Below are 24,596 nucleotides of genomic sequence, written 5' to 3'. Positions count from 1 at the left end.
AAAAATACAGAAACATAACATCTCATACATCCAGATTGTTGCAGGTTGTCATATCTTATAGAGGTTTGTTCAAAAAATTATACCCAAGCAGATTTCAACTACAAATATCTGATATTTCTACAGGGGCAGGGATTTGGAACTGCATGTAAAACAAGACAGGAAATTTGTTACACGGATGAGAAGAGCCTATTAAAAATTAAACTTGTTAGATTTGATTACTGACAATTATTGATTACAGATAAGTTGTTAGAGCATATAATCATAGAACATGTGGCAGATATGCAGAGAGAAACAAGATTGTAACAAGAGAGCCTGAAAAATACAGAAACATCCCTTACATCCAGATTGTTGCAGGTTGTCATATCTTATAGATACAGACCCGAGCCTGGCTGATATTTCTACAGCACTGATGAGCAGGGATGGAACTGCATGTAAAACAAGACAGGAAATTTGTTACACTGATGAAAAGAGCCTATTAAAAATTAAACTTGTTAGAATTGATTATTGACAAGAATAATAATTATGAAGAAACACAGTCCATATCTCTGACAGAGCTATGCTGTTAGGTACAGGCTTCAGAAAATTATACCCAAGCAGATTTCAACTACAAATATCTTGCCTGTTCCTACACACAGACCCGAGCCTGGTTGATATTTCTTCAGCACTGATGGGCAGGGATTTGGAATTGCATGTAAAACAAGACAGGAAGAGAAGAGCCTATTAAAAATTAAACTTGTTAGAATTGATTACTGACAAGAATTTTATACTCAATGTCCCTATCTCTGACAGAGCTATGCTGTGATGCTATTATTAGGTACAGGCTTCAGAAAATTATACCCAAGCAGATTTCAAACAAATATCTTGCCTCTTCCTACACATAGACCCGAGCCTGGCTGATATTTCTACAGCACTGATGGGCAGGGATTTGGATCTGCATGTAAAACAAGACAGAAAGAGCCTATTAAAAATTAAACTTGTTAGAATTGATTACTGACAAGTTATTGATTACAGATATGTTGTTAGAGCATATAATCATAGAACATGTGGCAGATATTATTATAGTGATGGCAATGTTGCAGAGAGAAACAAGATTGTAACAAGAGAGCCTGAAAATTACAGAAACACAAAAGCAATAAAACATCTCATACATCCAGATTGTTGCAGGTTGTCATATCTTATAGCTTCAGAAAATTATACCCAAGCAGATTTCAAACAAATATCTTGCATGTTCCTGCATACAGACCCGAGCCTGGCTACAATGTTTCAACATATTATGTAATCATATTATCAACCAGGCTCGGGTCTGTATGTAGGAAGAGGCAAGATATTTGTTTGAAATCTGCTTGGGTACTGAACAAACCTCTATAAGATATGACAACCTGCAACAATCTGGATGTAAGGGATGTTTCTGTATTTTTCAGGCTCTCTTGTTACAATCTTGTTTCTCTCTGCATATCTGCCACATGTTCTATGATTATATGCTCTAACAACTTATCTGTAATCAATAATTGTCAGTAATCAAATCTAACAAGTTTAATTTTTAATAGGCTCTTCTCATCCGTGTAACAAATTTCCTGTCTTGTTTTACATGCAGTTCCAAATCCCTGCCCCTGTAGAAATATCAGCCAGGCTCGGGTCTGTGTGTAGGAACAGGTAAGATATTTGTAGTTGAAATCTGCTTGGGTATAATTTTTTGAACAAACCTCTATACGATATGACAACCTGCAACAATCTGGATGTATGAGATGTTATGTTTCTGTATTTTTCAGTCTCTCTTGTTACAATCTTGTTTCTCTCTGCAACATTGCCGTCACTCTGCCACATGTTCTATGATTATATGCTCTAACAATTGTATAATCGATGCAAACATATCTGTATTCAATAATTGTCAGTAATCAATTCTAACAAGTTTAATTTTTAATAGGCTCTTCTCATCAGTGTAACAAATTTCCTGTCTTGTTTTGCATGCAGTTCCAAATCCCTGCTCATCAGTGCTGTAGAAATGGCTCGGGTCTGTGTGTATGCAGGAAGAGGCAAGGTTGAAATCTGCTTGGGTATAATTTTCTGAAGCCTGTACCTCATCACAGCATAGCTCTGTCAGAGATAGGGACTGTGTTTCTTCATAATTATTACATTAGTCATAATCAATAAAATATAATTATATTCAGAACAAACCTCTATAAAATATGACAACCTGCAACAATCTGGATGTATGAGATGTTATGTTTCTGTATTTTTCAGTCTCTCTTGTTACAATCTTGTTTCTCTCTGCAACATTGCCATCACTTTAACAATATCTGCCAAATTTCCTGTCTTGTTTTGCATGCAGTTCCAAATCCCTGCTCATCAGTGCTGTAGAAATATCAGCCAGGCTCGGGTCTGTGTGTAGGAACAGGCAAGATATTTGTAGTTGAAATCTGCTTGGGTATAATTTTCTGAAGCCTGTACCTAACAGCATAGCTCTGTCAGAGATATGGACTGTGTTTCTTCATAATTATTATTCTTGTCAATAATCAATTCTAACAAGTTTAATTTTTAATAGGCTCTTCTCATCAGTGTAACAAATTTCCTGTCTTGTTTTACATGCAGTTCCATCCCTGCTCATCAGTGCTGTAGAAATATCAGCCAGGCTCTGGTGTGTATGCAGGAAGAGGCAAAGTTGAAATCTGCTTGTGTATAATTTTCTGAAGCCTGTACCTCATCACAGCATAGCTCTGTCAGAGATAGGGACTGTGTTTCTTCATAATTATTACATTAGTCATAATCAATAAAATATAATTATATTCAGAACAAACCTCTATAAGATATGACAACCTGCAACAATCTGGATGTCAGGCTCTCTTGTTACAATCTTGTTTCTCTGTGCAGCCATCACTATAACAATATCTGCCAAATTTCCTGTCTTGTTTTACATGCAGTTCCAAATCCCTGCTCATCAGTGCTGTAGAAATATCAGCCAGGCTCGGGTCTCTATGCAGGAACAGGCAAGATATTTGTAGTTGAAATCTGCTTGGGTATAATTTTTTGAAGCCTGTACCTAATAATAGCATCACAGCATAACTCTGTCAGAGATAGGGACTGTGTTTCTTCATAATTATTATTCTTGTCAGTAATCAATTCTACAATAATAGGCTCTTCTCATCAGTGTAATAAATTTCCTGTCTTGTTTTACATGCAGTTCCAAATCCCTGCTCATCATTGCTGTAGAAATATCAGCCAGGCTCGGGTCTGTATACAGGAAGAGGCAAGATATTTGTTTGAAATCTGCTTGGGTATAATTTTCTGAACAAACCTCTATAAGATATAACAACCTGCAACAATCTGGATGTATGAGATGTTTTATTGATTTTATGTTTCTGTATTTTTCAGGCTCTCTTGTTACAACCTTGTTTCTCTCTGCAACATTGCCATCACTCTGCCACATGTTCTATGATTATATGCTCTAACCATTGTATAATCGATGCAAGAAAATAATTCTAACAAGTTTAACTTTTAATAGGATCTTCTCATCAGTGTAACAAATTTCCTGTCTTGTTTTGCATGCAGTTCCAAATCCCTGCTCATCAGTGCTGTAGAAATATCAGCCAGGCTCGGGTCTGTATGCAGGAAGAGGCAAGGTTGAAATCTGCTTGGGTATAAATTTCTGAAGCCTGTACCTCATCACAGCATTGCTCTGTCAGAGATAGGGACTGCGTTTCTTCATAATTATTATTCTTGTCAGTAATCAATTCTAACAAGTTTAATTTTTAATAGGATCTTCTCATCAGTGTAACAAATTTCCTAACTTGTTTTACATGCAGTTCCAAATCCCTGCTCATCAGTGCTGTAGAAATATCAGCCAGGCTCGGGCAATACTAACATGTATTACGCACCAGATAAATTCAAAGCACAGAGACCCATGTTGTCATCAACACCTCAAAAATAAAACAAGTTGTGGTTAATGACAGGACAAACATTAAAATTATCTATGAATTCCACGATACACTCCCTGAAGACACCATATGTAGTGTTATTCTCATAGGTGAAAAATCATATGTTTATGATGTAAGAAATGAGAGAGTCACAGAGCAATTCTAGAAGAATTATTATCTTAATACTAGATATACAAGTTGAGCCTGGTGCCCAATTGAACTTAAACCGGAAGTAAATATATATGTGTGTGTGTGTGTGTGTGTGTGTGTGTTAATACGTTTGGCATAGTTTAAGTGTAGCCAAAAAAAATATCAAGAGGGGCATATTTTTAACAAATTTATGGACAACAATCTCACAGAAGTGCCTTTTATAAGTGTAGGCAAATCAATCTGAGGGGGGTCATACTTTCACAGGAAATTCCCGAGGGCATTTTTACAAAAATCTTTGATTAGACAGGGTTCCACACTTGAGCAAAAAACTCATATGGGCATGTTGAGCTTGTTTTAAGTGTTGCCAAATCTGCCTGAGGGGGGTTCATACTTTATCGAGTTTATAATACCCTCAATTACACTACTAACAACAAAGTAAAAAGGCGAGAGAAATACAAAGGAATGCCGGAGAGACCGAGAGAATAAGAGTTTGTGATACTCATATGCTTTATATCTGCCCACCCTAATTTATCAGTATTTGGCTCCTGCCCACCCGGTCAAAATTTTCTGGCGCCGCCCCTGCACTTGTGGCACCAATTATCACGAGAACGAACAGGCATTTATTTAGAAATATATTTCGGGGCGAAGTCCGAACCAAGTGTCTCAGGAATAATAATACAAGTGTTTAAATTTTTTAAAAAAGTATTATAAGTATATTAAATAAATACTAATTAACAGCATGCATTCATATATAGCTTACCTGTAGTTAAGACCGGCATAATTTGCATAAAACAAGTGTCCTGGGAAAGAAAATCATGTTAAATAGATGAGGAATTGTATACAGGGTGTTTCTAAAGTTTGTTTCCAACGCGTAGGAGGTGATTCTACAAGTGAAAATAAACACAGAAGTTCATGTGACGAAATGCCGAAAACTGCACCCATTTCGGATTTATTGAAGTGGGAAAAGTGCGAAAATTATGTTTACAAGGAAATAGTGGTACAACGGCCAACCACATGACCGCGGCGAAGGGCGTTCCACAAAGAAATGCAGCATGCTCTATTCAAAATAGCACATGGCAGATGTGTGAAGTTGATGCGCAAGGTATTCCCCAAAGGAAGCGAATGGGTCTTTTGAAGTCATGGGGGTAGGGAAGGGTTTTATGGAGTGATTAGCATGGGCGACCTGGGCGATGTAATGTGGGCGATGTTTTTGGTCGCGATGTTGTGTTGTCGATAGTTGTACGTACACACATGCAGAAAAGCCGAAGCGTGACCTTGACTTTGGCGATTTCCGTTAGGGGCGCTAGAGTGCGCGTCAAATCTCCTGCATATGGCCTTGAACAGCACCAGCGAATCACAGACGTGCGGCGTTGCCTAGTTCCGTGACAAGGAGTTTCGCTCAACCACGCTGTCTCTTTTCCGTGTGAGATTTCGACATGGCACCGCTGCAGTGCGCTGCTATTGGCTATCGCCATATGCAGGAGATTTGACGCGCACTCTAACACAGTACTTTTCTTTCGGCAGGAAAGCACCGGTCGCTGCCATTCGTGCTTCACGTACTGCGATATCAGCACCACCGCGCATCAGGTTACCATAACACGTTTGGACGTGAACTTGACGAATTGGGCAAACATCGCAATAGGCACTGCTAGGTGTTATCGATAGGCACGGCCCATCGTGTACAGTGCACTAAATTTTGTCGTCTACGGGTCGGCAGATATCCAGCAATAGGGATGGCTGCATACACCGCAGAGGAGCTGGCAGACATGCATCTCATTTATGGCGAGACAGAGAGTAATAGCCATGCAGCACGGTTTTTGTATGGGGAACGTTTTCCAAATAGGAGGCTGCCGTCGCACACCTTCTTGCAAAGAGTGCATACTCCACTTCGGTAAACAGGATCAGTGCTACCACCCTGTCGAGAAATTGGAAGACCACGAAGTGTGCGCATAGATCAGTTTGTGGATGCGGTGTTAAATGCAGTCAGGGATCGTCCTGACGCCAGTACGCACGCTATAGCCAGTGCCCACAACACCTCCCATGCTAATGTGTGGCGCGTCCTGTCCGAAGAGGGGATGTACCCTTTCAAACTCCGGAAGGTACAAGACCTTTACCTCAGGACTTTTGCCCACGTGTGGTGTTTTGCCAATGGTTTTTGCATCAGATGGAAACTATCCCGAATTTTGCGAACAGAGTGTTGTGAACCAATGAAGCAACGTTCACCAAAACGGGCTTGTTCAATAGTAAAAACAGTCACGTTTGGGATTTTGCAAATCCGCATGCAATTCTCGTGACACACCATCAGCACAGGTTTGCTGTTAATGTGTGACGTGGGATAGTGCATGACCATCTGATTAGGCCGTACATTTTCCCTGTTCGCCTGTATGATGATTTGCCTGAACTGTTGGAGGACGTGCCCTTAGCACTGAGGCAAGAACTATGGTTCCAACACGATGGTGCACCACCATATTTCGACAAAAATGTGCGTCACTTCCTCAATGACTTGTTTCACAATCTGTGTACTGGTAGGAGTGGACCTGTACCGTGGCCAGCAAGATCTCCGGGCATCACTCCCCTGGACTTCTTTCTATGAGGGAGAGATGAAACGCCTCGTATACGAAACACCTGTCGTGTCAGCCGAGAATCTCGTTGCACGCATTATGTCGACACAACGACGATAGCAAACACCTCGGGGTTGTGTGCTCACACTAGACAATCGTTGATTCGGCGTTGTCATCTCTGTGTGGAAGTTAATGAGAGACAATTTGAAAATGGTCTGTGATGTGGTTCCCTCGGCACCTCCACTCTGCACACAGTGAACATGTCGACACATATGCAACCTAGGGCACCACCACCATCATCTGTTTTTCTACGTAATGATGATGTCCACTACGGATATTCGCTTTCTTCTTGGTTGTCAGTCTCCACATATCACTTTCCGTGGATAACACATCTCGCTAAACCCTTCCCTACCCCCATGACTTCAACATACCCATTCGCTTCCTTTGGGGAATACCTTGCGCATCAACTTCACACATCTGCCATGTTCTTTTTTTAATAGAGCATGCTGCATTTCTTTGTATAACGCCCTTCGCTGCGGTCACGTGGTTGGCCGTTGTACCACTATTTCCTTGTAAACATTATTTTCGCACTTTTTCCCACTTCAATAAATCCGAATGGGTGCCGTGTATATATCGCACACTGCACAAAGACACCGCGTGGCTCGTCGAACATGGTATATTGCTACTGTGATTGGACCCAGGAGCAGGGCGGTAGTGTGCTCTTCATGAACGAGTCTCTGATTAGCTTTGGTATTGATTATCGGCGCCAGTTCATCTGGCGCGCCCCTGGGACACGTCACAACCCTGCCAATATTGTGGAATGCAACCGATATAGTGCTGCCAGTGTACTCGCCTGGGGGCATCATATTAGGAGCACGTACGCCGCTGCATGTGTTTCTACGGGGTACTGTGGCAGCTGTGGTCTATAGGGATGCCATCCCGTAACAGTATTTGAGACTTTTCCGTTGTGTATATGGTCCTGGGTTCGGTCTGATGGATGATAATGCCAGACCACACAGAGCCTGCCTGGTGAGGACATCACGCGTCAGGAATGGTCCGCTCGCTCACCGGACCTCAACCCGATTGAACATGATTCACAGTATGGGGAGCCGTTGTGCAACCTGTATTGCCGTTCGGGGTCACCACATCCCGTATTGAATGGTTCTGGCACCGTCCACCACGAAATGTATGCCATCGGCGAAAAAATACCAAGTGCCGCCCACTGTCATTTTCCACTTTTTCTGTATACCTTTTATCAGTATTACTGTGTCACATGTTTCAGTTTTGCCAGGGCACGTTTTATTGCATCAATTATCGCAGTGACCAAATGTTTTCTAGTGGATCTCTCAAATCCCTTAACTTATAGACATGAGTGTATGTGTGTATACAAGTAAAATTTAATAATGGAAATATGCTTCTTTAGCATTTGTTGCAAATCGATGGTTATTAATTTCCTCTGAACTTATTGGAAGGCAAGAATTACAGCATATTGGAATCATACAGATTTAAGGACAGTACCAAAGATTGTGCACGCACACTACTATATATGATAATATACTCAGAGAAATAATGAATGTGAAGTTGCCGATCCTCCAATTACCCATGGTGAGGTAGAATCAAAGAGTAAAATAAATCTATCTGAACTCTCCTTGTGGTTGACGACATTGATTACGTAATTCGAAATTTGCCCAAAAAGAGATATAACTTATATGTTTCAAATTCGACGCGTGTTTAACCACATGTGTGTATATTTTAATGTTTACAACAACTGATATTAACACAAAGCATGCAATTAGTGGAAGTGAAGTACCATGGTAACAAAACTGATGATGATGATAATAATAATATCGGCAGAGTCCAAAACAAACTATAGCCTAGGGGTCCAAATTCAGTAAATGCCTCTTCTTATGACCTCTTGTCAAGACGCACAAGGGCGCCTGCAGGGTTTTTTCTTAGGGGTGGCAGAATCATAGAAACTTTTTTATTATTATTAGTATTATTGCTATAATTACTGTTATTATCATTGTTATTTTTATTGTTGTAATTACTACTACTACTTTACAAATCATAAAATTCAAATTAAATTGAAAATACTTTGGCGTTGTATACAAATTGAACTAGAGTCTACTATTTACATAGATTCGCCTTGCTGACTTTCAATAAACATCTATCACTTTGTTGATGAACAGATCATTGTGTTTTTGTGCTTGTTCGCAATGCACAGATATCAGAGTCAGACCACTCAATCTACTGACCTTCATGGTACAGTCAACGGCAAAGATGATGGTAGGCAAATTGTCCACTGCTATTTCAATTACTTTTTATTCTACATCCTGTGTTGTTTTAAGGAATGAAACTATGTTGGTTCGAAGCAGGCATTGTTCTCTGCTAATTGACGTCATTATTTCAATTCACTTTTTATTCTACATCCTGTGTTGTTTTAAGGAATGAAACTATGTTGGTTCGAAGCAGGCATTGTTCTCTGCTAATTGACGTCATTATATCAATTCATTGTCATCACAATGTGTAATACAGACTTACGGTCTGTAAGTCACAGAAAACAATATTTTTGGTTGTAAACTATCGCTACAATTTCACCATTCGAATTACATGAACTCTTTCCAGAAATCTCAGGGGGGGGGGGGCAATTATTATGCTGCACCAAACAAAAGCATCAACCCTGGCTAGATTGATTCCTTTTAAACTATCGCGTCTGGGTGAAAAGTCATGATGGGCAACCCAGCTGCCGGGCAGTGAAGGTTGCCAACGGTGATTGATAAAATATTGCGCCGCAGTTTCTTCCACCTTTATTCGAAATGGGCACAGTATTAATCCGCTAGCACTGACGCACCTACAAAAGCAGCACAGAACGCGAAACAAACAGGGCGTTCGTGTGTGGGAGGTAGGAACGGGCGCCCGATAGAACATTTTCACCATAGACAAGACATTACAATAATTTTGACCGTCATAAATAGAGGAGCGCGGGACGGAAACGTTTTGAGTCAGAACGGGATTGGGAAGGCAATTTTTTAAATCCCGATGTTCAGTATTGGGAAATTTTCGAAACTTCCCCACACGGTGAAAATCTAATTGTTCACACTATTTCCCCCTGAAGTGGTGGTTTTTGCATTTCTGGAATAAAAACTTACTTTCAAAGAATTTCAGACACTTATAGTGCAGAAAATACCAAGAATGATTTACTTATAAAGTATGATGCTTTGGAATTTCTCGAATTTTCGGGATCCCGAAAAGTCTTAAAATCATTTTCCGAAGTTGAACTGTTAACGGTGCTTCGGAGTAAATCAGTTCGGGATGCCAAACTGAAATTTATTGGGAGAAGCAATTTCACTCCGGACCGAAACAAATAAAAAAATATTAAAGTAAAAAAGTCCGCTAATTTCTTAGTCAGGTTTACAATATTTTCATAAATATCCCATTCAAAGAACTTATCGACGACAATTCCCTATCACGATATTTCTACACAAACATACGAGATATGTATGCTATCTGAATCTATATTTTAAAATTGTACTTGTATCTGGAATACTATCTTGAATAAATTGAAAAGTTGGTAGTAATGCTGGGTTTCTAAAGAGTATTAAAATAAGTAGGATAGATTTATGTAATAGATGCTGATTTGGGTTTCCAAGGAAAATGCTTTATTCCGAATAAAAAAGCATTTTCAACTCAAAAATGATTTTCTTTGTATCCTTTCCAGACGAGATAGGTATTCAGTCTCGTCTCGAATTTTAAAAAGTCCGCCTCGTCTCGAATTTTAAAAAGTCTGCCTCGTCTCGAATTTTAAAAGTCTGTCTCGTCTCGAATTTTAAAAAGCCTGTCCAGTTTCGTCTCGTTTTCGGGACGAACGAAGACGGGAAATAGTCACGCGCTACCTCGGCCCCGAGCCAAACTCAACGCATTATATCTATCTTGCTTCGTGAGCAACACTATAGTTGAGTGGCCCAATTACGATCTCCTCCAAGTTCTAATTTCCAGTATCAGCCTGGGATTGGATGTTCTATTGCGAGTGTTGCTTTATCTATTTCTCATCCAATCATCGTCGCGAAGTAGAATCAAAAATACTTAGTGCCAAACAATAGACCTTTTAATTGACATTAATGGGTTTTTTATTCATTTTCGAGGGGTGACGCTATTGTTATTTAATCTAGCGCCACGTGTCGTGGGTGGAGGAGGAGATGAGTCACCGATGACTCATGCACACGTGTGAGTTTGAAATTAATGGTTTTCCATTAGTGCACAAAAGACACTATTATGTATTCCGTTTTTGACCTAAGCTAACACTATTGTTGTATTTTATTAATGCGTTTCTGCCGGATATGAGTCACAGATGATTTATACTGACGTTGGAGTTTGGAATTAATGGTTTCTCCATTAAGGTACAAAAGACACTATTATGGAGTTCGTTTTCGGACTATTCTAACACTATTGTTGTATTTTATTAATGCGTTTCTGCCGGATATGAGTCATGGGTGCTTTAGGCACACGTGGGAACTTGGAATTAATGGTTTTTCCATTAATGTACAAAAGACATTTTCGACCTATTCTAAGGCGTCACGTCCGGCCATTTTGGCGTCGGTGGTGAGTCATATTTGGTATAATTAAGGATCCGGATTTACCCGTATTCAACCGGTGCCGACGCGTTTGATCGGAGGTAGAAGATATTATAACACATGTTCGCTTTAAAGGCGAAGAAATTGAACGATGTATCCTATATGAAAACGAAGTATGCGAGCAGAATCCATGTTATTAATATTAACCTGTTACGGAAGAACCTGTTATGTGGTTGCATTCATCGGCACCCCCAAACCGCGCGCGTTCATGGACACGGGAGGGGAAGAAAGGTTCTCTATTGTTACTCCGTTTTTTCCGGAGTTGAATGGAAGTCAAGTGTCGCCAATTTTTTTACACGCGGGTATTGATTTTCTTTGAGGTTCCAATTTTATTTGGCAGAAGTAATCTACGCGATGTTTTCTCCCGCCTTTTGTAACATTGCAAAGACTATTTAACCAAATCCGTAAGGAATTTGGCTGAACTAGGAACATTCAGTTCCAGTATCTACAGGTTAAAGTGGATGCGATCCACTATTTGCTCTTATTTCTGGGTTGCGAACCACGGCCCATTTGATTATTGGGTTATAAACATCAGGATTCATGTAAAGTTGACCAGATGTTTTTACTGTTAGAGACAATATTTCGCATTTTTTGTGTATTTTTACTCTAATATCACAATTTCTTCTATTCAGGCAACATTTTTTATTAAATTTGGGACTCACAAAGACATTTTTCAACTTTTAACTTGTTATTTTAAAAGTTTATTTCCATTTTTTACTCTAATATCACAATTTCATCTATTCTGGCAGGAGTGTTTATTCCAGTTTAGACTTGCAAAGATAATTTTTTCAACTTCTTTTATTAATTTTTCTATTTGTTGCCTTTTGTATCTTATATTTTTTAATTCTTAACTTTGAGTTTTGTTCTTTATTTAAAAAATTTCTCTATCACTAAGGAAGAAGTACTTTTAAGTAAAACTGTACCCACAAACTTTATTATTACTATTATTATTAGTATTATTATTATTATTGTTGTTGTTGTTTTGGTTTTGATGTAGTTGTTGAATCTTGTTGTTGTTGTTAGGGTTTATTGACTTCCACTACGCTATTTTTGGTTTGGTTCGTAGGAAAGTTTGCTTATTTTAGAGTTTCCTAGGTATTTTCTTACTGTTAGGGTAGGTAAAGTTTCCTAAATATATGAGTAGGGTTCCATATATTCTTGTTTTTGCATGTTTTTCATATGATGTGATCACCACAACTCTCCAAGGGCTTTTACTGCATGTTTCCATTTTTATTGAGGCTTGGTGGGTCCTAGAGCCACTTTATGCATGAGCTGAAAATTTCGATCTCAGATAACCGTCAACCTTCTGTCAGAGTATTTTCGAGTATATTTTAGACTTAGATGTTCCCCATCTCTCTTTTTACCGTACGAGATGTAAAGATAAAATGTTCCGCATGTACGTAACAAGCATTAGTTTTATTTTGAAACGAAAAATGAACAAGTCAAAAGTACATTTTGCTATAAACATAGAAACTATATTTCATGTTCCCCCGGAATGTGAATGTCGGAAGGATACGTATTTTGTAGACAAAATGCATTTTAAGCGCCGAATAGAGTCAACAGAGAAAATATTGGCACCTATACTGACTACATCGCATAGGTCAGCCATTTTGTGTTTGCTGTTCAAGCAAGAGAACATAAAATAAACGCTCACGTTGGAACAAAGCTCATTTTACAATGGATTTTCGCTTTGGTCACCCGTTTGCTATGATTGTGTGCGGCCCTTCTCAGAGCGGGAAGACTACATTTGTGGATAAGTTACTATTTTATAAAAATGAAATGTTTACTCGAGTACCGAAATCGATACTCTGGGCGTATGGTGCTGTTAGACCAAATCTTAAATTGTGTCAAGACACCAATATTCAGTTTGTTGAAGGAATACCCGATATTGCTAATATGGATATTGAATCTCCAGGATTAATTATTATTGACGATCTGATGAACGAGAGTGGAAAAGATTCTTCAGTAGCAGACATTTTTACCAAGTATTCTCACCACAAGAACATGAGTGTTATATTTATTGTACAAAATTTATTTCATAAAGGTGCAAAGATGCGGGATATAAGCTTGAACGCGCATTACATTGTGTATTTCAAGAACCCTCGAGATAAGCAACAAATACATTATTTGGCACGACAATTCAAACCTGACGAAAGTAGAAGTGTTTTGCAAGCATTCGAAGATGCAACAGAGAAACCTCATAGCTATTTAATGTTCGATATGACACAACAGAGTCCCGAAATATTAAGAATGAGGGCGCATATATTTCCAGACGAACAATTAACTATATATGCGGCAGGAAAGCACGCAAACAAGTCATTTCTGGTGCGTACTTCAGAATGACCTCACAACTGAACCAACACGCTCCAGCGCTCAAAGTTTTGTGCAAATCCAACCCTCAGCTGCGTAAACTATTGTTGCACCGTGCGTCCCCCGATCTAGTACGCGTTCTCGGTCAATGTGCTGCCAATACAATAAAAGGGAATGTTCCACTTTCAAAAGTACAAAAGTCTAAGCTCCAAAAATTTAAAGTCACTCTACGAAAGCTAGCTGCAAAGAGCACTTCGCTTAAAAAGAAGAAAAAGTTGCTTATACAAAAAGGAGCTGGATTTCTACCTTTTCTTATTGGCCCTATTATCGCAGCCTTAGGAAGTGCCTTGTTTAACAAATGAGTGTAAAAAAAATGATACTGGTACCTGAAGAAGCAGGAGCCGCAATGCAAGCTTCTGCCGCTCGTTCACAAATGCACGAATCGCGGTTAGATTCTGATATTCATGCTATATTGGCAAGGCAAGATTATAGTGAACCCGAAAAATGGAAATTATACCAACAGGCTCTTCGAAGATACTTACAACATACGAGTCCCAGTCAGATATATTTACCCGTGATAGAAGAACAAGAAATACGTGTAGATACAGAGCGAAAAGAACCTCCACAAACTGCCACACTCAAAGAAGAAATTATTGCTTCGGTGCCTAAAACACTCCAGAAAAAGACAGAATTGTTATTGAAAAGATTGCTTGCTTCTCGGAACATAAGCTGGGATTCTCAAGGAACAGTCACCATGCATGGGAAATTATATCAAAATTCCAATATAGTCGATTTGATTAACGAAGTTGTACGCCCACGTAAAAAAAGCAGGGAACCAATAGGAAAAGATCAGTTCGAACGCATTCTTCACTCTTTAAACATCCCTCGCGAATATATTGTTACACACACGCCTCCACCCCCTTTAAGAAAAATGAAAACTGAATTGATTTGGGAAGACTTGTAACATGGATCTGAAAACTTTGTACTATACTCATAAACTTCCTACTTCTTTTTCTAATAGTGAAAAAATATCTAAGGCTTCAACACAATCTAGAACTCAAATTCAGAACTGGTTGTCAGAACAGGATGCGTATACCTTACATGTTCCTGCGCGTAAAATTTTCCCTCGTAAACGTTACGAAGCTACGACTCCTCTTGAACTTGTTCAAATGGATTTAGCTGACATGCAAAATATCGCTCGATTTAACGACAGTTTTAGATACATTCTTTGTGCAATTGATGTGTTTTCAAGACAAGCGTACTGTCTCCCAGTAAAAAACAAATCAGGCGAGGTTATGGCAAAGGCTATCACAAAGATTATAAATATGTTGGAATATCCTCCCGTGTATTGTCAGACAGACAAAGGCAGAGAGTTTTACAACGCTCATGTGAAGAAAGTGTTTCACAAGTATAATGTGCAACATTACAGTGTTAATTCTGAAATGAAAGCAGCCGTGGTCGAAAGATTTATACGTACTATGAAATCAAAATTGTATAAGCATTTCACTGCAAATAATACCTACAAATATATTGATATTCTAGCTAAAATTGTTAAATCCTACAATCATTCTTACCATAGATCCATAAAAATGGCGCCTGCAGAAGTAAATTTTGATAATGCTTTGCAAGTGTGGTCTCGCTCGCGCGTTAAACCAAAAGAAAATATCAAATTTAAATTTAATATCGGTAATTATGTAAGAATAAGTAAAAACAAGCTCAAATTCGAAAAAGGTTATTTGCCTAATTGGACACAGGAAATTTTTGTCGTTGACAAACAAATAAGTACTGATCCCCCCACGTATAGAATCAAAGATTGGAACGGAGAAATTATAGAAGGGATATTTTACGAACCTGAATTACAGAAAATTAACTTGGATCCAAATAGACCTTTTATTATTGAAAAAAAATTGAAGCGAAAAGTAAATAAGGCGTTTGTACATTGGCGGGGGTATCCCAGAGCCATGAGATCATGGGTATTTATTTCTGATATTACTCAAGTTTAGGTTAGTTGACACTATGGCACAAGACGATTTCTATCTTACTTTACCCTCCAATGCAAGTTTAGACTTGTTTCCAGACAACACAATTGCTCACTTTCGTACAAAGTTGAGTGAGTCAATCGAATTGGATCAAAAGTGGGTCGTTGCTGTAGCTGAAGTACATATGACATGTAGTTTCTATAATATAGCTGGAGATAACAATATTATTATATATGAATATAAACCTAAAAACAGAGACGAAGTGTTTTACAGTGAAAGTGTGGTCCGAGAAGGATTTTATTCCAATATTTCTTTGTTGCTTTCGAATATTCCTCCTCCAAAACGAAAAGTGCTTGCTCAACATGTAACTTTAGGATACGATGCACATAAACACACAATTTACGTGCAAACAACTTTGGAACATGATGAAAGCATGAAAGTACTTTTGTCGCCTTCCTTGGTTCCAGTGTTTGGTTATTCGTTATCTGTTCCAGAGAAAAAGGAACTTATACATTCTGATATGGGATCAGGGATAGTACGAACCTGTTCCACGTATCCATGCAACATGGATTTTCATATTCCACACGAGATTCACATTTGCTCAAATATTGTGAAATCTCAACCAAATATCGGCCCCGTGATAAGATCATTCAGCACTGTAGACTATGAATATGGAGCAAAGAAAAGTTATATTTTCGAACCACGACAACACATAAAAGTTGAAAAACAATATATTGAAACAATTGAAATACTATTAAAATCAGAGCACGGCACCCCTCTCCCATTTCAGTTTGGAGCGTCGAGCGTAACATTACATTTTAAAAAAGCGGAACAATGATCGCTGAAGGCAGTGACAATGAATATTACGTCACTTTGGTTTCAAATGCGTCCAAGAAACTTTTCAGAAACAATACACCTTCTCATTTTAGTACCAAACTTGCATATCCAATCAACTTAAATTCTGGAGAATGGGTTGTAGGGCTCTCTGAAGTCCACTTTACTAATAGTCTTTACAATGTTATGAAAGGGGAAAATGAGATTGCATGGACAGTTCAAAACTCACAGCCAGGTCAGGCAAATAGGCAGAGTGGAAAAACGGTGGTGCCCCCTGGATATTATCCCACTGTAGACTCTGTGTTACAAGTTTTGAATGAAAATCACATAGGAGAAGGGCTTTTTCGTTTCAGGTGCAATTACTCCGCAAACTCTGTCGAAGGAAACTACGATTCTCAATTATCCACACTCAAATTTTCGCCCATCTTAGCATTACAGTTGGGCTTTGAACCAGATAGAAATATTGTGAAGCAATCACAAGCTTCGAAACAACCAAATTTAAGTATTGGCGTTCCACAACAAATTATGGTGTACAGCGACATGGTAAGTCACCAGATAGTAGGAGATACTAAAGCTCCACTTTTCAGAATGTTTACAATACCTTCTGTTCCGTATAGACGTTCACAAAGCATTATTTTCAATCCTGTTCATTATTTATCAGCATCAAAGCATTATTTCGACACCATTGAAATCCTTTTAAGGGACAATGCTGGTCGTAAACCTTCATTTGCATTTGGGGAGTTGACCGTTAAACTTCATTTTAAGAGAAAATGAAATACGACAGAGGCGAACTGTACCGCAATTACTATCTCGAACAGGCCGGTTCGGGACTCCCATATTACTCAGGTCCACCCTTTCAAAGGGGACACGGGTTAGGATCTATCTTCAAGGGGTTGTTCCGTCTGGCTATTCCATTACTCAAACAAGGCGCTAAAACTTTAGGAAAACAAGCACTGACAACTGGGATGCAAGTAGTGGGGGATGTGCTGGAAAATAAGCCGGTAAAGCATTCGATTAGAACTCGGTTAGGCGAAGCAGGAGAAACATTGAGAGGCAAGGCAGAACAAAAAGTTTCTCAACTTCTCTCTGGTAGCGGAAAAAGAAAACGGAAGGGTGCAACTATAAAATTTGGCATCCCTCTAGTACCTTCTCAGTTCAAAAAGAGAAGGCGTAGGGGAAACAGAGATATTTTCGATAGCTAACCACCATGTCGTTCTTACATCCTGGCTCCTGTGATTGTACAAACTCGGAACTTGATTTGTTTACAATTCCACTGACTCAGACAAGTATAGAGAATTCAGCATTAGTTGAATATCGCCCACTTTCAACGCTAACTTCAGATTCTCCAGTCGAATTTTCAGTAGTTGGGGGCGGCGATGAATATTTGGACCCTTCGCATGTTTATTTGTATGTGAGATGTAAAATTACTAAACCGGATGGAGCAAATTTGGCTCCAGATAACTTGGTTTCCCCCGTGAACAATTTTCTACATTCACTCTTTTCTCAAGTTGACGTAATGTTGAACGACAAATTGATTTCATCCTCCTCTGGATCATATGCCTACCGTGCTTACATTGAAACTTTATTGAATTACTCGAACGAAGCTAAAAAATCTCACCTCACTGCCTCTCTCTGGTATCGCGATACTCCTGGAAAACTAGAAAATCTAACAGAAAACAAAGGAATTGAGAAACGCATGTCTTTTGCAACAGGTAGCCGTAGTTTCGAAATGTATGGTCGGCTTCATACAGATATTACCTCTCAGCCCCGCCTTCTAATGAACAAAGTGTCTATGCGAGTTAAATTGCACAGAACAAGCGATGCGTTTGCTTTAATAACTAGTGGGAATTCAGAATATCGAGTTCAGTTACAAGATGTCTCCTTATTTGTTCGCCGTGTGACAATTAGCCCTCATGTAGGCTTAGCTCACAGTGAAGCCCTTGAAAAAGCAACAGCAAAGTACCCTATAACACGAGTAGAAGTAAAATCAATCACACTGCCTCAAAATATCACTTCCTACAATCTGGATAACATCTTTTTAGGTACAGTACCTAAACGTATCATAGTAGGATTCGTATCGAATAGCTCTTTCAATGGTAGATTTGACTCTAACCCTTTCAACTTTCAGCATTTCAATCTTAGTTCGCTTCAGTTTCAAATTGGTAATAAGTCTATCCCAAGTCAGCCTCTGGCACTCAATTTTAGTGACAAAAATATCGTTCAAGCATATTACTCATTATTCTCTGGTACTTCTCTTTATTTTTCTGATAGTGGGAACGGTATATCGCGTGAGGACTACGATAATGGATTTGCCCTGTATGCCTTTATTCTTTCACCAACCATGGAAATTGATTCCACCTGGGACTTAATTCGCGACAGTAGTGTGACATTAAAGGTCTCTTTTGCTTCGGCACTTCCCTCCTCAGTCACTTGTGTTATTTATGGAGAATTTGATTCTCTGGTACAAATTGACAAGAACCGCGCCATATATACTGATTATAGCAAATAAACCTTCAGTTGAGTGAGTGTCAGCCTCAAAGTAGGATCACAATATGAGAGTCGTTATCGATTTTATAGGATGTCGAGATAATAATGGAAAATATATTCCGAAAGAAATAGCTGTAGTGGATCCAGATTCTAATTGTTTGCAATCATGGGTATTTAAACCTCCGTGCGCATGGGATGATCTCGATATCAGAATACAAAATGAAAATTTATGGGAAACTCAAAATGTGCACGGCCTCTCTTGGCAAGCTGGAGAAGTGAATTTTACCAATATGTCTACTATTTTATCCTGCTGTACCGAAAATGCCGCAGGCATTTATTCCTTTGGCGCAGAAAAGTGCCATTTCCTTTCTACCTTACTTCAACACGCTGTGATTAACTTGGAGCAGCTTGGATGCCCTAAATCAGCTCTACTAAGTTTCCCTACCTATACCTGCTGTGAGAAGAACCACCGCCTGAGAAAAATAGCTTGTGCTCTGAGAAACGCGCACCTGTACGGTCAGTTTCTACACCACTACAGTTTCATTCAGCACGTTGTACCTGCATGTGCCTCAACCCAAGACGAGAACAACTCGTCATCAGACTACAAAGAAGGCAGCATCTCGTCGTCAGACGAGAACTTATATTCATTGAATTCGGCTGCAAAATGGATACCATAAGCATTGCCATGACAGTACATCAAGACAGTGTTCTATCTGAAAGCTTCGTTGGAGTGTTTGCAGACAATACATTACCGAAAAATATCAAGCTTCCAGCTTCCCTGATTATCAATACAGACAGAGATTCGGGGCCGGGAATACATTGGACTGCCCTGTACATTGATTCGAATTGCCACGGAACATACTTTGACAGTTTTGGTGAAAACCCCAGTGCTTCTGTGACAGCGTTTTTGAAACGCAGGTGCCTTTGTTGGTGTATAAACAGAACAGTTATTCAGAATCCATTGTCCAGTGTGTGCGGATTGTACTGTATTATGTTCCTCTATTATGCCAGCAGAAATCTAACTATGGAATACTTTCTATCTTTCTTTGGGAAAGATTTGAAAAAGAATGACCGCATAGTGAGAAAAAAATTTACAAATGCATTTTCTTGACTTTATCAACAGTGTGGATGCTGTGAGACCCTAATCAGGGCACAGAGCTTTGTAGTAGCTGGAGGTTCATTAGCCTCAGAGTACTTGGGTAAAATGTGAACATGGATAGCAGAATTTTGAGTGAACAGTAAAAGACAATCAGCCTGAATATCGCACTTGTGAAGAAATTATATTAGAGATAAAAAAAAGCGTTAGTATAACGCTACTTTGTAGTAGAATGATATGTAACAATTGAAAAAACTTGATGTATTACATACTTTGTAGTAGACTAGTTTGTGAAAATAAATATTTCGTGTGTAGAAACCATTTGTTTCATTTATAAAAAGTGGTATTGAATTACTAAAAAAGGTACTTGAAAAGTAAATAAACCACCGCAGTATTAAAAATAATACCTACCCTAACAGTAAGAAAATACCGAGGAAACTCTAAAATAAGCAAACTTTCCTACGAACCAAACCAAAAATAGCGTAGTGGAAGTCAATAAACCCTAACAACAACAACAAGATTCAACAACTACATCAAAACAAAAACAACAACAATAATAATAATACTAATAATAATAGTAATAATAAAGTTTGTGGGTACAGTTTTACTTAAAAGTACTTCTTCCTTAGTGATAGAGAAATTTTTTAAATAAAAAACAACTCAAAGTTAAGAATTAAAAAATATAAGATACAAAAGGCAACAAATAGAAAAATTAATAAAAGAAGTTGAAAAAATTATCTTTGCAAGTCAAAATTGCAATAAACACTCCTGCCAGAATAGTTGATATTGTGATATTAGAGTAAAAAATGGAAATAAACTTTTAAAATAACAAGTTAAAAGTTGAAAAATGTCTTTGTGAGTCCAAAATTTAATAAAAAATGTTGCCTGAATAGAAGAAATTGTGATATTAGAGTAAAAATACACAAAAAATGCGAAATATTGTCTCTAACAGTAAAACATCTGGTCAATTTTACATGAATCCTGATGTTTATAACCCAATAATCAAATGGGCCGTGGTTCGCAACCCAGAAATAAGAGCAAATAGTGGATCGCATCCACTTTAACCTGTAGATACTGGAACTGAATGTTCCTAGTTCAGCCAAATTCGTTACGCCTTAGGTTAAATAGTCTTTGCAATGTTACAAAAAACGGCAGAAATACCGCGTAGATTACTTCCACCAAATAAAATTGGAACCTAAAAGAAAATCAATACTCGTGTGTAAAAATTTGGCGACACTTGACTTCCATTCAACTTCGGAAGAAGACCAAGCGATGGGGGCCGTAACAATAGAGAACCTTTTTTCTCCTCACGTGTCCATGAACGCGCGCGGTTTGGGGGTGCCGATGAATGCAACCACATAACAGGTTCTTCCGTAACAGGTTAATATTAATAACATGGATTCTGCTCGCATACTTCGTTTTCATATAGGATACATCGTTCAATTTCTTCGCCTTTAAAGCGAACATGTGTTATAATACCTTCTACCTCCGATCGAACGCGTCGGCACCAGTTGAATACGGGTAAATCCGGATCCTTAATTATACCAAATATAACTCACCACCGACGCCAAAATGGCCGAAAATGTCTTTTGTACATTAATGGAAAAACCATTAATTCCAAGTTCCCACGTGTGCCTAAAGCACCCATGACTCATATCCGGCAGAAACGCATTAATAAAATACAACAATAGTGTTAGAATAGTCCGAAAACGAACTCCATAATAGTGTCTTTTGTACCTTAATGGAGAAACCATTAATTCCAAACTCCAACGTCAGTATAAATCATCTGTGACTCATATCCGGCAGAAACGCATATATAATATACAACAAAAGGTTAGCTTAGGTCAAAAACGGAATACATAATAGTGTCTTTTGTGCACTAATGGAAAACCATTAATTTCAAACTCACACGTGTGCATGAGTCATCGATGACTCATCTCCTCCTCCACCCACGACACGTGGCGCTAGATTAAATAACAATAGCGTCACCCCTCGATAATGAATAAAAAAGCCATTAATGTCAATTAAAATGATGATTTATTGCTTTCATCTCATTCCAATTCTACTTCGCGATTAGTTAAAATTTCAGACAAGTAGCGTAAAATTACATAATACGACCGATAAACTGGAGGAGTTGATTATTTTTAAACGTTTTTACTCATTTCTCGCTTTTTTCTGTCTTTGTATGTTAATCGTGACGATAAGGATGAATAAGGAAATTGTCTCGTCCATTCCCAGTCCAGGATTTGAACTATTGGTCTATTGGTTTTGCAATGAGGGCATGAGTAAATCACTCCACGAGTTCGGCCACCCAGGAGACTGTGATTGACATCTACGCGTATGACGGAAAATAGGGTTGCATAACCTTGAAACTATAGCGAATATCTAGACAATAGCGAAACCAAACTAAGATGCACGTGAATGCTCTTGGGGGGGGGGGATAATAGCTACAATCTAGGAGCCGCAAGTCCAGGAGGGCCTCACAAATATGAGAAGCTGAAGGAGAAGTGACAATGACCAACGACTATTAAAATTCCTTAATATTGTATAATAGCAACATAAAACATGCCAAGCGCTTCTTGCTACTTTATGAGAGTTTAATTTTTAATCGGATGTGCTTATATATTAAAGTTTACAAGTATTATTAATACAGAGCCTGCGATTAGTGGAAGTACAAAATCATAACAAGCTGCTAATAATAACAATAATTTCGGCAGGGTCCAAAACAAAGGATAGCCTAGGGACCCAAATTGGTAAAAATTTACAATACCGGAAGTATCTCGGATTGCTTTCAAATTCGGCATACTCACTAATTTAGGCCTCGTAATCACGAATCTGCAGTTAAAATTTGGCGGTCACGTCTACAAATTGCAAAATAACGGGCAGAATTACAGCTCAGAATTACACTAACATGGTAACCATGTTTTATGATATGAACAAGTGACATATGATTTTGATGCGAAGGTTGCTCAAGTGTTGTGCAATAAGTGAGACCTGTTGATTTGCATTGAGAAAATGGAGTCTTGTGTAAAGAAGGAAAAAAATGTTTGGCCCACGAACCATTCACGGTAAAGTTAGGCAAGAATAGTTAAAATTCGGAGTCATCATGAACATAGTTTTTAAACGCTAATCATTGCAAAAATAGTGGTTTTCTTCATAAATCAATAGTGTTTACGCCATTCACGGACCCACTTATTCCGGCTTATTTTGAAATTTCTAGACGTGACCGCCAAATTTTAATTGCAGATTCGTGATTACGAGGCCAAAATTAGTTAGTATGCCGAATTTGAAAGCAATTGGAGATACTTCCGGTATTGTAAATTCGTTCCCCCAAATTTTATACCCCCTGAATGTTCTAGAAGGAATTCTAAGCAGATGTAAATTTTCAGAAGTTGGAATATCAAAGCAGTTTTAGGAAAAGAGAAATTTTCGGATACCGCTTGGCTAGCGTCGGCCAAAGGTTCAACGTGACCTTCCTGACCTTTCGAACACTTATTTATTCATTACCATGTTTGTAAGAGTTACAATTTAAATAACAGTGTTTAAAGTTGTTATTATAATCATTTGCAATTGCAATCAAAATATGCGTACGTTCGAGTTTTTGTTTTAAGTCCACTTTACGCACAGATAGGCTAAACGGGACTGGACCTACCGCTTAAAGTGGGATTCGAACCATTATGTACCTCCACCGAGTATCGAAGTATCAAGACGACGTTGCAACTACGCTATTCGGGAGGCCCTTACGTAAAAGTTGAAAAACGTGGATTAAATTAACTACTCTTATATTTACTGATACGATTATTAAATTAAATAGAATGTATATCACTTAAGATTCCTTCGGTTTATGTTCTAGTGCTCTGAATTAAGTTCTACAGACAGAATATCTCATGTTAGTACAACTGTTAAACTCGTTTCACTTTCATAGCCGTCAAGCTGATCACACAACTTGACGTACTCTTTACCATTTACATCTAGCCAAATGGACAAAAATAAATAAATACTTGCAAGTCTTGCACTTATTACGTGAAAAGGCGAAGACTAACAAATCTTTAAGCATGGAAAAATGTAGAACATGAAATTAACAAGAACTCACCCGTTCTGCACGTCAAATGCATGTTCCGCCGAAGAATCCTTTAGCTACAGCAGCTCGTATCGGAAACATTCACTCGGCTATTTTCTCGAAAACAATGCCCAGCTCTATCGATAAAGCACGCACAACGGAATGACGCAATCGGCTGAACATGCTCGCTACAATGTTGAATGACCGTCTAGGGGAAATATTTTCACTCGTAAAATGAATCAGGTGCTGCGATAAGGAACGCAAAGTGATAGTGCGACCAACTCTCACATTGCCTGGTGCTCCACAAACCAGAAAACAAAGAATTGCACGTTCGAAACAGAGTTGCCAACCATATGAGACGCAGAGTCACCAAATTGTTAAATGTTTGGTCACTAGAACAATAACTCTCAGCATTACTTTCTGGCACCGGCATCGGGGGATTCAAACCAGATGCGTAGCCTTGTTTCTGATTTATTCTGATTATTTCTGATTACATAAGAGCAGGGTTGTTAAATGTCCAGGAACACATAAATTCTAAAGGGTTCTATTGGGTTCCGCTGCAGGACCGAAACCTGTT

General features: G+C 38.6%; 1 protein-coding gene across 2 annotated transcripts in view; it reads right to left on the bottom strand.

Moving 5' to 3' along the window:
* Positions 1-24,316, bottom strand: part of LOC145993883 (synaptic vesicle glycoprotein 2C-like) — a 177,974-nt gene extending 153,658 nt beyond the window's left edge. For both annotated transcript variants that reach the window (XM_083129758.1, XM_083129759.1), the window contains exon 1: positions 24,053-24,316. In XM_083129758.1, the coding sequence (XP_082985884.1) occupies positions 24,053-24,074 (22 nt within the window). In that variant the 5' untranslated portion in view covers positions 24,075-24,316. The remainder of the gene's footprint in view (positions 1-24,052) is intronic.
* Positions 24,317-24,596: the final 280 nt, after the last annotated feature.

The sequence above is a fragment of the Lepisma saccharinum genome, chromosome 10 (assembly GCF_977018435.1).
Source record: "Lepisma saccharinum chromosome 10, izLepSacc3.1, whole genome shotgun sequence".
NCBI classification, from domain to species: Eukaryota; Metazoa; Arthropoda; class Insecta; order Zygentoma; family Lepismatidae; genus Lepisma; species Lepisma saccharinum.
This window is presented reverse-complemented; position numbering and strand designations above follow the sequence as displayed.